The following is a 12,851-nucleotide window of genomic DNA, read 5'->3' as shown; positions in this document are numbered from 1 at the left end:
GTGGTTATATTTCAGCCGGATTTTGGGGATGGATCAGTAACGCAGGTCCAGGAGAAATAGTCGAAACTGGTGGTCATTTCAATCAAGACCTTTACCTTGAAATTCTCGACGAAGTGCCATTGCCTTCAATCGAGGCACAATTTGGTTCCATTCAAAATATTACTTTTATGCAAGATAATTCAAGAGTTCATACTGCCAGAAGAGTGACTCAATATTTGGAATCTAAACATATTAATGTGTTGAATCATCCTCCCTTCAGTCCAGACCTGAACCTTATTGAAAATGTTTGGTCCATTATGGAACGAGATCGACCTCAATTGATTGAAAGGACGCAACATGCATTGAATGCTCATGTATTCAACAGATGGGAAAATTTAAGATACGTGATTGAGCACGATGGGAATATTTACCATTCAACACGACGTCGTCGACGATGATCTAAATGAGTAAAAAAACATCTCTTTTACACATTCTTGTTTTCCAAACGTATTTGAAAATAAATACATTTGTGTTAAGAACTAATACAAAAACAGTTTTTGAATGTAATTGAATAAACTCCCAAATAGGAAGTGTATTGTAAACAAACAACTTGCGAATATGGATCGATACTCTCTATATAATGATAACAAATTATTGCGCAGTTTTTTTTGGCTACTTTCTATATATTCCGTGTGCATTTTTGTACAGTATAAAAAAGAGATAGAAACAGGACGATATTTATGTCACGCACTATACGTTTAATTAATCCAAATTGCATCAATAGTCTTTCCATTTGTTTATTTGTTTTGATTAAACACTCGATGTAAATGTTGCTTGCACAGAAAATGCATTTGAAATGCAAAGCATTATATTTGGCACCGGTACACTTGTTTTCGGTGCAGCAATGGTATGTTTTTTCTTGTTGTTGTTGTTTTTCCATTGTGTTGCTGTCACTGTGATTCTCAATGCAATGTTTCTTTTTTTTTATTTTTCTATCAAATCGACTAAATATGACTGAACTTCACTTTTCAACTATAGCAAATAAGTTTGTTTTGCTATTGTACAAACAATTTTATTTTTTAAGGAACTAAAAATATTTTTAAAAATGAAAATAGTCTAAATAAACGATGAGCGATAGAAAAAAAACAATGCGATGTTGACCATATTCGATAATTCCCATGATGTTGACCATATCCGCACCAAACAGTCAAATTTTCCGGGTGCAATGGAGTCTCCAAGATCTCTCCTGGCTGTTCGTCAAATGCGGCAGTTTTGTTTATTTACAAAATCATTTAACCAAAAATGTGCCTCGTCAGAAAAGACGATTTTTCGATAAAATTCCGGATAATTTTGGAGTTTTTGTTGGGCCCAATCAGCGAACGTACGGCGTTGGATGGTCTTGTGGCTTCAGTTCTTGCGCCAGCTGGACCTTATAAGCCTTTAGACCAAGATCTTTACGCAAAATTTTCCACATAGTGGACGAACAAAAACCCATTTGTTGTGCACGGCGCCGAATCGACAATCTTCAGTCTTCTTTAACACTATCACTAACCGACGCAATACTTTCTTCGATACGCACTCTATGCAGTGTGGTTGGTGGCTTGGTATCAAGAAGAGTAAATGTGGACCGAAATTTTTTGATTGTGTTGTGTATGGTCATCTCAGTTGGACGATTATGCACACCATAAAATTCACGAAGTGCACGAAAAACTTTCTTCAAAAAGCACTGATTTTGGAAATAAATTTCCACAATTTGTAAACGTTGTTCCGGCGTTAACTTTTCCATGATAATTTGCCAAACAATACTGATTAGAAATAACAATTCAAATTGTGAAATCAAATTTGAATTGTCAAAGTTATCCCTATCGAAAGAATAAACCTCCTAAAAAACACCCTTTACAATGAAGCAACGCGGAACAAACCAAATCTCCAATCAAAAATGACCAAATTAAAATAAATCTGTTTGAACTAATTGCGTTAAATTGGAAATATTTCGAATAATAATGGTACTAATAACACTATTTAGTAAATAGTATTTACAGCCTTCAACACAGTAGTATATTTATTTATTTGCTTATTCACCTAAGTATTATTATTATTATCGAAAAATGGTAAAAAATGAGGTATCAGTTAAATGCACCCAACAAAACACACACAAAAGCAGTGTCCTGAAATAATATAAAGTTTGGTGAACATTATTGAGGTAAATTATATGTTCTCGAAAACAACAATATAGCTTTTTTCTTATAAAACACTAAATGAAACATTTTTCATTCATCATGCGTGCATATGCGCGTTTGTTTATTGTCACATAAATATCTTAAATATCAGATGGCACCAAATCCATAATTTACCATATACATATTATTTCAGGACACTACGATTTTTTCTCTTATTATTCCTTTCTTACTTACAGTTCCTCGCGTTGCCGTTGTGACAATACCTAAAAAAGTGACCAGGAAATAAATACAATTATATAGGAGTTTAAAAAATTATTTTATATAGGATGGAAATTCAAAAAACATAATTATATATTCCCGGACGATTTAAGGAGGGGAGTTATCCGGGTATAAACCCCGGCTGTGTCCATGTATGCTTATGAATATCAAAAAATTTCCTCCGAATACTTTCTTTCAAAATTTCATTATAAGTCTTCGAATAGTTTGCGCTTGAAAGAGATCAACCTTTAGTTTTTTCGAAAAATGAAAAAAAAAACGAAATTGGATTTTTGAAACAAACATCAATTTTGTTATGAAAAATCCATCAGATTTTGAATCAAAAGAATACTGTCTTCTAACAAAATGCGATAAAAACTATGTCTGATGTTAATTTTGCCATAAAAATTATTTTTGTAACGAAAACCAAACTTTATGGTATCATATTGACGAAAAAATTTGCACAGGCTATTTTTTACAAATAAATAACATTCGGGCAGTTTGAAGAAATTTCAATTTAAAATAACCCGCATACAAAATTTTCGATTTTTGGCCCAAACACGAAATTTTTGTATGGGAGGTGTTTTTCCAATAAAATGTGGCTTGCAAACAATTCACCGGCGCGAGAATGCAGCAGTTGTGACGGAAATATTTTTTGATCGAAGTCTTCAAATGACGTAAGTTGCCTCATTGGCCTCTCTTTCTTTCGAATGGGATGTTGGTATCGCAATCAATGGACCGATATTTGATGGCATCGACATTAGAATTGTCAATGTGCTACCGCATCAATCCTACGACTTGACAAATGGTAATGTGGAAAGAGTAGGCCAACATTTCATAGATTGATATGATTGCAATTGGATGGCGAGAAAAAAAATGCATGAAATTTTTCGTAAAGGATCATTGGTTTGAATCGTTGTGGTTCGGACAAAAGCAACGGACAAAAGGTGCCATGCCGCACAATGGAATACCATTCATGAAATATTTCGTGACAATCCGAACTTTCAACAGCCAACAAACAATCGCCCTGAGAAAATAAACAGTTTTGATCTTGTACCGTTATGCAATTATAATTTGAAGTGCGTGCGATTGGATATGAGAGATTTGTATAAAAAATTGGCAAGCAAGCTAAAATTGGTGCCCAGATTCCTGAATACTGATACCAGATGGATAAACAAACCCCTGAAAAATACTACAGAGTTCATGATCGAGATGGACTATGGAATTTGTTAGACGTCGATAAAATTAAGCAATTGGGCAAACGATCCAAATAATTTTATCATCAAATCTTGATCGATAGTGTTTCCGTGTCGAGCGAATATGTGCATTCACAGGCGGACAATCTTGTGGGCAGAAATACGTTACTGGCATCGATCCAACTGAAAAAACGTGGTTGGCAATTACGCGTCGCAACATCCTAAAGTCATATCCATTCGGTCCACCATCACCACGTAATTCAACATGGCAATGGTACATTGAGTATCGTATCAAAATGCTACGAAAAGGAATGTCAGCATATGCAATTCGTAAATATTCACGACTGGATTTTGATCATTACATTAAGTCGAACCAAGTAAATGTAAACATCGCCGAAACAGTGACCATCGGAGATGCCACTTAATCGGCCATTTGGTTTGAAGAGACGAAAAAGATGTCCAGGATAGCGGGCATTTTTGTTTAGTGTCAAGAAACTTGACCATTCAGTGGTGAAAATGGAAGATGAATGGGGAATATCATGCGCGAATAGCCAAGAACGATTTCCAGTGAACACAAAATCGCATCGATTTAAAGTGTGCTACGACTGCAAAGCGAAACTGATTGCTGGACTACCGGACTCATTCGCTAGTCTACCAGATATAATTGTGGCAACGGTTAGTAAACGTGCTCTGCAAAAGGGACGAAAGGAAATTAAGCGTCGAATTCGCAATGGAAATTATCGGAATGTGGGCAAAATACTTCGGAATGGGCGTTTAATGTCAAAGGTTAAAGTTACCCACAAAAATTCGCCATTAATTGTTCAGTTCATTGTTGCTGCAAAATGCATTATGCATCAATTGAAAATGGAGCCTTTTCATTGTTTAATGTTTTTGCTTCTAATTACACAGGACTTTGTAGGATGTTTGGCGTACTAGTGCCTGATTTGTTGAGAAGATCACCAAATACAAACAATGTCAACTGACAAGCAGCAGCATTAAATCCATAAATTATCAAATAAAACAAATATTTTAACGATGACACAATTTTAAACTGTATTATACAGTCTGTATATTTACTATATTTATTTATTTAATTAAACCATCAGGCGAAGGGACGTTTTACGGTGCAGTAAATATTTTTATTCCACTTATATAATTTCTGAGGGTGATCTTTTCAAATACTGCAAAGTCATGAAATTTCTAGACAGCAGGTTTGAAGAAATATATTTGACAATCAAAAGATTAATTTTTGTATATGGTGCCATTTTGTATTCCATTCCGGAAACTTATCAGTCATGGATCTATTACTAGACAAATAAATTCAAAATCGCTAGAGCAAGAAACATTGCTTAAATTTGAGATTTAGAGTTAAACATTCGAATGGTCTCGGAAATGTTGGTTTGTATGAAATGTGAAAAAAAAAACCGTTTACTGTTGTTGTACGTCCAATGATCTCCACAGAAGAGAGCTGTGACTACAAAATCTCAAAATCACAACATAATATAAAAATATTTAAATTTGAAAAAAACATAGGAGACCTTACCATTTTCATTTTTTATGCATAAACTTCAGGAATAATTAATGAAACTCTCTTGAAACGTTTATGATGAAATTGTTGATAGCAATCCTTTATATATTCTCTTTTTCGTATCAATAATTAATTTGGGCGATCTGAAATTAAAGTAATAGAGTCATTTTTAGTTGAATAACTTATTTATGAATGTTATAAAATTAAAATCTGCATGATAAATCTAAGTACTTTATAAAATATAATCTCGTGAATCTAAGCCACTTGAAAAAAAATAATTGTGAAAAAAGGTCGAACTGAGACTTATTATCGCATGAATCAAATTCTGATCGTAATTTTCTGATTAAATAATATTAATAAAATTCGTAATTATTATTACTTTTTTAATATGAACAAGATAAATTCATTCGTTTCAATTGTTATAAATGTAACGATAGTCTAATTTCTATGCATTTGCATTTATTAAATGTCCTTGACTACTCTTACAGTAATTTTTTTGTATACGTGTTTTTCGTTCTTGGGTTCTTCATTTCGGTAACGGTTTTCAGCAGATTTTTTTTTGGGAAATTCCTTTTTTTACAACGATTAACCAAATTACCATAAAAAATTCAGTGAATTTCATCGTAATTTATGAGCACTTTATTAACACATTTCATGCAGAAAAGAATTCATATGAATTTAGTACAATAATTATTTAGCTCGTTAGGAGTTGTTTATAGTTTTTTTATAGGTATTTCACGAATGTATGTTTATGTGTTTCGAATATAAAAAATTCCATTTTTACAAAATAAAAACTAGTATAATAACTTTATTACACATCAAATCTGTTTATTACGCATGTGCAAAAAACATCAAGCTATTAGTCCAAACTGACTATTTCCATGGAGGACAACTTAAATGCACTAAAGTAACATAAATTAAAATAATTTCAATAAATTTTGTGAATCATTTATCATTTCGCAAATGAAAGGCCAAACTGGAATATGATATTCCGTTATTTTAGATCAAAAACAAAACATTTTTCCAAGTAAAAAACAATTGAATTGTAACTTTTTAAGGAGTTCAATTTTAATTATTTTTATGTTTGTAATTTATTTAAAATATTTTTAATGGAAAATTAAAAATAAAACAACATTTATCACGAAGAAAAGAAGCCAAGACAATAATGCGATCTACATATGAATTCATGTGTTTTGCAAAACTTCAAATTGTGTTCATGTTTTTTCTCAAGCATATGTACAGAAATTATGATAAAAAATTATTACAATAAAGTCAAAATTTGAACCAAATTTTGTGAGTTTTCTGAAATTCATGTCAATATGCATCACAAACTCTTTTTTTTGACAACACTGTGTCACAAATTTCGACAAACATGTAAGTTTATTGATTATTTTTTCTCTACTAGACTTTCCTCTATACGTGAAAAATTGGAATACTGAAATGCATTGCTCGATTTCGTAAAAAATGACAAACAAATCAAATTGTGCAAATATGTGACTCACTATAGTCACACATACAAATAATTTCTTTGAAACTTCTTTGAAGCTAAACTTTATTTTTCATGAAGGTTTCATGTTCTGTATATAACTCAAATACATTGTGTTATTTGCCCACTCATACGATTACAAAATGTGTGCTTCCACAAAATAGCACTATATTCACCAGTTTCAGTTTATTAAAACATTTCCCGAATTCTCACTCATTTAATCACTTGAACTTAAATGCGAATTTGTTTTCATAATTTCCTATTAATATGTTAACTTATTGTTTTTTTCTCACTTTTATCTGAATCTCATTCATATAAGTTGTCCAAACACAGTTTTCAATCTTTTTGTATGATTTATTTGTTGTTGATGATTGAATCTATACTAAAACTTAAAAAAAATAGAAACATTCCTTTTCACTAGTAATTCAGATTGATATAAGTAGTAAGTATATCGAATTTGCGAATAATATATTTGGAATAATAACAAAAACCAGGCCTTAAGAAAAATACATTCCATTGTCTTATTATTTTACTTACAAAATAATCAATCTTCGACGATTAATTGATGGCCACTTTAGATTTTTCACGTTACGAAAAATCAAACTGAATCGTCTTATACGATTCTGACACAACGCACGCGAACAGAAATATGATGAACAAATAAGTAGTCGAATTACGTTTTTCGTTTTTCGTTTGCAGATTTCCTTCATTCTGATTTCGTAATGGCCGAAGCAATCGATTGAACCGCGTTCGTATACATGAAGCGACATCTCGGTTAGTTGAAACATGTAAGAACTTTTTGTTCATTTCGGTAATTCGAAATACACTGTTAAGAAAATGTCCGTTGAAAAATATAACTTCTAATATCTCATTAAAAAGGGTAGTTAAAATAAATGTAAAAACTAATTTTTTTCAACACCTTAAGTTTATTTTAATTTAAATCCATTTAATATCTCATTTACTCAGGATAAATTCATTTTCACTGTTATGTGGTTTATGTAATGAATATAATATTCCAATTGTCGACAATGCGCTGACCAGGAAAATTACATCAAACCAGCGATGATAGAAATTAAAATGCAGACCTCCAAGTACCTCAGTTATAATGACTCGATATTCTGGAGGCATATTCATCCTCATCAGAAGAACAGATGCTGCACAGTACATACCTAGGAGAGAATCATAAAAGAGAAAAATGAAGTTAATCTCATCTTTTGTGCAGTTACTGCCGCAACTTCAATTTTTACACACATAAATAATTATAATAAATTATTTATGTGTGTTACCTTCGGACCTTCTAATCATTTTATGATTTTCTTAAATAAAAAGAAAAAATACACGGCAAATATTCAATAATGGAATAATTGAATTAATTCGATACATACCCATTATTTGAGCTAATACTAATACAATGATATTTGAAGATTTGCTTGATGAAATCTTGTAGAAAAACTATTGGAACAAATAAAATTGGTGAATTTTGTCTGTATTAAATACTAATCATGGCTTGAATTTACCTTAGTTAGAGTAAGAAGAAGACCACGTATTGATGTAACAACAATACAACCTACGAGAAAAAATGATACATGTTGACTCCAAAATGCAATATCCATTTCTAGTCCACACCAATGAACAGCAATTTCTATTCCACGTGTTACGGGGTCTTTTTTTCCTACTCGATCGAATATAATATTTATCGTACAAATGAAGATTTTCCACATACAATATAAACTGAAGAAGTGTCCAAGCACGTTGAAATATTTGCCCTGTAATGTGCGTGCCCATCTTTGTCGTTCTTGCATATTTCTCAATGCATGTACTTCCAAAAATAGCTGTCGAGATAGTTCTTCTAAGCCCCCAATTTCCAAGCGAAGCTGTCCAATATCTAAAAATATTCGATTAAGGAGTTTGTCTTAATACAGTCAAAAAGTGAATAGAAAATTATTCAAAACAAAGAATAGAAATATCAGAGACTACCAAAAATTTATAATATTTTTTGTAAATCAGCTTATTTAAATATTCATTTTCTAAGTGAATTAAAATTGTATATATTATATTTATTTATATAAATAAAGCACCAGGTGAAAGAACGCTATATGGTGCAGTCATTATTATTATTATTATTATTAAAAATAAATATGATATACAATATGACTTTAAATTCAATACAATCCAATTTTCATCATATATATATTTAGGTCATCATGAATTATTGGGAATAAAATTGCAGAGACCAAACCAACATGCAGAGCGACGCTACAAAGAATTTGATGAAAATAAGCGTAAAAAGCAAAAAAAGGTGAGCTGCATTTTTTGTTGAATACAATTTTCGAATTCATCTGATGTGTAATGTGAATTTGATTATTTTGTTTACATTTCAGTGTCAAACAACAAATTCTGACGAAGTCGATTATGATTCAGATCAGTCATGGTGGTCGTCAAGCAGCGTAGAGGATGCAATCTAATGGAGCATTAATGAATTGACTGACAACAGTAATGATAGTAATGATAGCGGTAGTGGTAGAGGTAGCGACGACGATGGGGAAAACTGATATTAGCATCGTTCACACAATGGCCATCGCTCATTAAGATCAACAATCAATCAAATAAATCAATGAAAAATTAATTTAGTTTAATTTAATGAACAATGTTAATAGTTCTTATCATGAAGTCTGGCTATATTTAGCGTGGACTTCCGTATTATCTAACCGATATACAGTATGAAAGATTTATAGAAGTTATATAATTGATGCTATAAATCAAAGAAAAACGGATTACTTTCTGTTCCTGACGTTAACTTTGAAGTCAGCATGCCCCAAATCCCTTGTCGTGTTGAATGTGTTTTATTTTGCTTACGATCTATTGCAATACGTTTTTTCTTTGCTAAAATCATATCCATCGTTAACAACAACCGTCTTTCGAGTGTTAACACATCCGTTTGTGAAACAGGTCGTATGAAATATGTCATACTCGTATATGGATAATTGACAGCACCAAATCCAGATAAAATGGCCATTACTGTAACACCGATTACTCCAATTCGAGAAACAGCCTAAATTGAATAGATATTCAAATAAAACTTCTTAATTAAATCTAAATAACATTCGAATAATGATAGATAGTATAAACTGTTGTCATATGATGTTTCTTTTAAATATTAAATCTTCGATAGTAAATTTACTTGTTCAATTCTGAAAACCCCATGGGATACACTCAGTGATAATAATGGGAACGGGTCACCGATTCGCCAAAATCCATACAAAAACAAAATCCAAACGCTCAAAGTTAATGGAACTACCCATTTTGGTGGCACTAATATCAATAAATAAAATGAAATAAGAATATTAATATCAAAATTACATATGATGTGTGTTTTTTAAAGTAAGAAGTATGATCGTACCGAAAGATATGTTATTTATACTGGAGTAAGCTATGTAAAATGGAATCAAAGCAATAACCATAAACAGTAAAAGCGTTAATTCCAAACGCCAATGGAAATATCTAGAGCTTGATTCTAATAAACCAATAATTTCAAATATTATTAGTTCGAACATTGTAAGTGACAAAGCAAATGTTGACGAAAATATTAACTGAACAGACACATGACGGACTTCATAGTCTCTAAATAACTGCCTAACAAAAAATGTCCAGCCACCGGCGAAAAAACAAATCTGTAGAAAAACGAGAATATGTTTTTTTAAAAATTCAATAATATTGATGAAATAACCTGACCTGGGAGACTAAAATAATGATAGAATCTTCAAAAAAACCCATAATATGTTAGCACTATTGTATTTGGAAACACATTTTATGAACACTTGTCGCCAACACATGCGGATTTTTTGTAATATTGCTTTTTCAAGAAAACAAACATGAAGTCACATATATAATTTTAAATATATATATGTATTTATTGTCTACAATTTTTTTTTTAAATTAATGTTCCATATAAACGTTTGTATGAATTGTCTAGTTGACATAACATATATATGTCAACGTAGCTAATGACTCGTTCAGGTTATAAAAGAACGTACGTTATTTTCAAATTAATTTTAATTTTCTTTTTCATTATGAATATTATATATTAGAATGTTTTTTTAACCAAAAAATCCATGATATTTTTTTGGTAACTTTTAGTTGTTGGTTCGAATTTTGGATTGAGCCATGCATCAGGAATTTTCACAGTTTTTGATAAGTTTTTGCTGCAAATTGGCACCGTACCTGATGTAACAAGAAAAAGCCAATTATTTAAGATGAAGTTTTGCAAAATAATCTAAAAATATAGAAGATAAGTAGGAAATTACAAAGAAAAAAAATAATTTATATATAAATATTATAATTTATATTTTATATTATATATAGTTTATAATCAAGGTAGCTCATGTAAAGGGATGGACAGGGAGTTAGAATATCGGATTATTTTTTTTGGGAATTCTTGGGGGTGAAAAAACAAGAATTTATATCGGAGCATATTTTTGAATTTTATAGTTTAAAGTAAGACAATGACAACAACAACAAATTTTAAATCACTTTAGCAAACAACATAATAACAAATAAGATCAACGTACTGAATACTCTTTTTGGTTGAAGGAATCGTACAAATCTTTCAAGTTCACTGTAATTGGAATGTTCAGAATATTGAACGCCGAATATTGTAATTCGATTGGTAAAGTTTAATTTTCGCCTGGATCTTTCCCATCCACTATCCAATTTCAATATATAAAATAAAATGAAAATATCAATATTAAAAAAATTGAAAGAAAATAATTGGTATACGATTTTCCTGTGTACTGTGAATAAAAAATTATACATTTGTGCATTCAAAACAATGGGGACATCCGATCTTGTTTTGCAAGTTTTTCTAGTTCATGAAGTTGGTTCTTTTGGTAGTTAGACGTACAAATTGTACGCATATTAGTATTAAGTTGGCTTCGCTATGTACTAGTTTTTACTAATATTTTTCTTGTTTTTTAGTTTGGTAGATAACCCTATGTTCAAAATGTTGCAGAACTTCCTTCCATTTACTAATATACTTTGCGAGGTTAATAATAAAAAAAATTCTAAATAGAACCAAAAGTTTTATTGTTTACAACATTTCAAAAATAATGAAATAGTGCGTCACAGTTTCGACTTCATTTTTCCCATTCGTACAAAATTCAACATTCAATTCTGCACTTTTTTAAATTATAAATTTTCCCCCTGGTCTAATCTAATCGCAACTGTGATGAACTATTTCGTTTCATTTTGTGGATTTAGTTTTGAAACTTTTGTTTGATCTTTTTGAAGTCTCATTAAAATTGATATCAGTCCTTTTGTATGTCCAATCTGTTCACACAGAGTCATGCTCCTTCTTAATCTCGCAAAGAGAGGTTTTTTATTCTGATATCAACTGTTTGGCAAGTGTATTGCTTCTCTCAGCTCGAATATCGAGCCGGCGTGAAACTTTGCTTAGGTTAATTTTTTCATAAAAAAAAGTTTGAAGCCTCTTGATTTTATTGTGAAGGTTCCAAAAAGTACCTCTTTTTGGAACCACTAAAATAATTGATATTAGAAATAATGCGTTTCAAATTTTGGTTTCCTGAGTCAAAAAATGAGTTCTGAGGCTGCGACCAACATAGCGGCCAAATCGAAATAAAGTGCCATACAAAAAGAATCACAGAAAATTTCAAAAACATTAAGCAAAATTTCGCGCACACACAAAAAATCAAATGAATTTTATAGGAAAACCATATGACATTTTTAAGATGCTGAATTATTCGAACGGATTATTCGATTTCGACGTTTAACTCTGTAATGCATATCCCTGCCTTTAGGCATATTATTTTTGCATTTTCATTACTTTTTTAAAGAATTATAAGCCAAAATAATCATGTCGAAAAAATAATGCATTAGAGGGTTAAGGTATCATTGGAAAGGTATTGATCATGTTTCAGAGGTCAACGACATCTATGGTCTTAACGAAATTAAACTGAATTTTCAAACTTCAATATTTTTTCTTAATCTATTTATCCTGCATAAATCGGGGCCAAAGATATACAGGTGCGATTTCAGAAATGTCGTCCGCTGTGATAGAAGAGTATGATATGACGGCCTAAGAAGAAAACAATAACATACAGAATATTCTGCAAAAAGACGAATACAAATTTATGTGAGCAAAAACCAAATATACAAACAGACAGCGCAAAGGTAAAACAGCCTACTTACATAAGAAACACATGTAAGTAGGC

General features: G+C 31.1%; 1 protein-coding gene and 2 long non-coding RNA genes across 5 annotated transcripts; 1 reads left to right on the top strand and 2 right to left on the bottom strand.

Annotated features, from left to right (window-relative positions):
- Positions 1–2,315: 2,315 nt before the first annotated feature.
- Positions 2,316–7,030, bottom strand: LOC116348089. Of its 3 annotated transcripts, none has more exons than XR_004201755.1 (3): positions 6,918–7,030; positions 5,154–5,281; positions 2,316–2,422 (listed from the first exon to the last, which is right to left on the bottom strand). It is a non-coding gene; the product is annotated as an uncharacterized LOC116348089 (long non-coding RNA). The 3 variants fall into 3 exon arrangements; XR_004201756.1 differs by lacking the exon at positions 6,918–7,030 and adding an exon at positions 6,404–6,570; XR_004201754.1 differs by lacking the exon at positions 6,918–7,030 and adding an exon at positions 5,625–5,890.
- Positions 7,031–7,320: 290 nt separating this feature from the next.
- Positions 7,321–9,924, top strand: LOC116348091. The gene is made up of 3 exons (XR_004201757.1): positions 7,321–7,412; positions 8,823–8,923; positions 9,006–9,924. It is a non-coding gene; the product is annotated as an uncharacterized LOC116348091 (long non-coding RNA).
- Positions 7,531–12,804, bottom strand: LOC116348088 (Golgi pH regulator). The gene is made up of 8 exons (XM_031778952.1): positions 11,193–12,804; positions 10,357–10,845; positions 10,025–10,295; positions 9,806–9,936; positions 9,403–9,676; positions 8,142–8,509; positions 8,010–8,076; positions 7,531–7,793 (listed from the first exon to the last, which is right to left on the bottom strand). The coding sequence occupies exons 2-8, from the start codon at positions 10,396–10,398 to the stop codon at positions 7,579–7,581; spliced, it is 1,368 nt and encodes a 455-aa protein (XP_031634812.1). The 5' UTR covers positions 10,399–10,845; positions 11,193–12,804; the 3' UTR covers positions 7,531–7,578.
- Between the last annotated feature and the right edge of the window lie 47 nt (positions 12,805–12,851).

This window comes from Contarinia nasturtii, unplaced genomic scaffold, assembly GCF_009176525.2.
Source record: "Contarinia nasturtii isolate CC-2019 unplaced genomic scaffold, AAFC_CNas_1.1 Cnas_scaffold_2263, whole genome shotgun sequence".
Lineage (NCBI taxonomy): Eukaryota > Metazoa > Arthropoda > Insecta > Diptera > Cecidomyiidae > Contarinia > Contarinia nasturtii.
The sequence above is the reverse complement of the archived record's forward strand: the minus strand, read 5'-3'. Positions and strand labels throughout refer to the sequence as shown.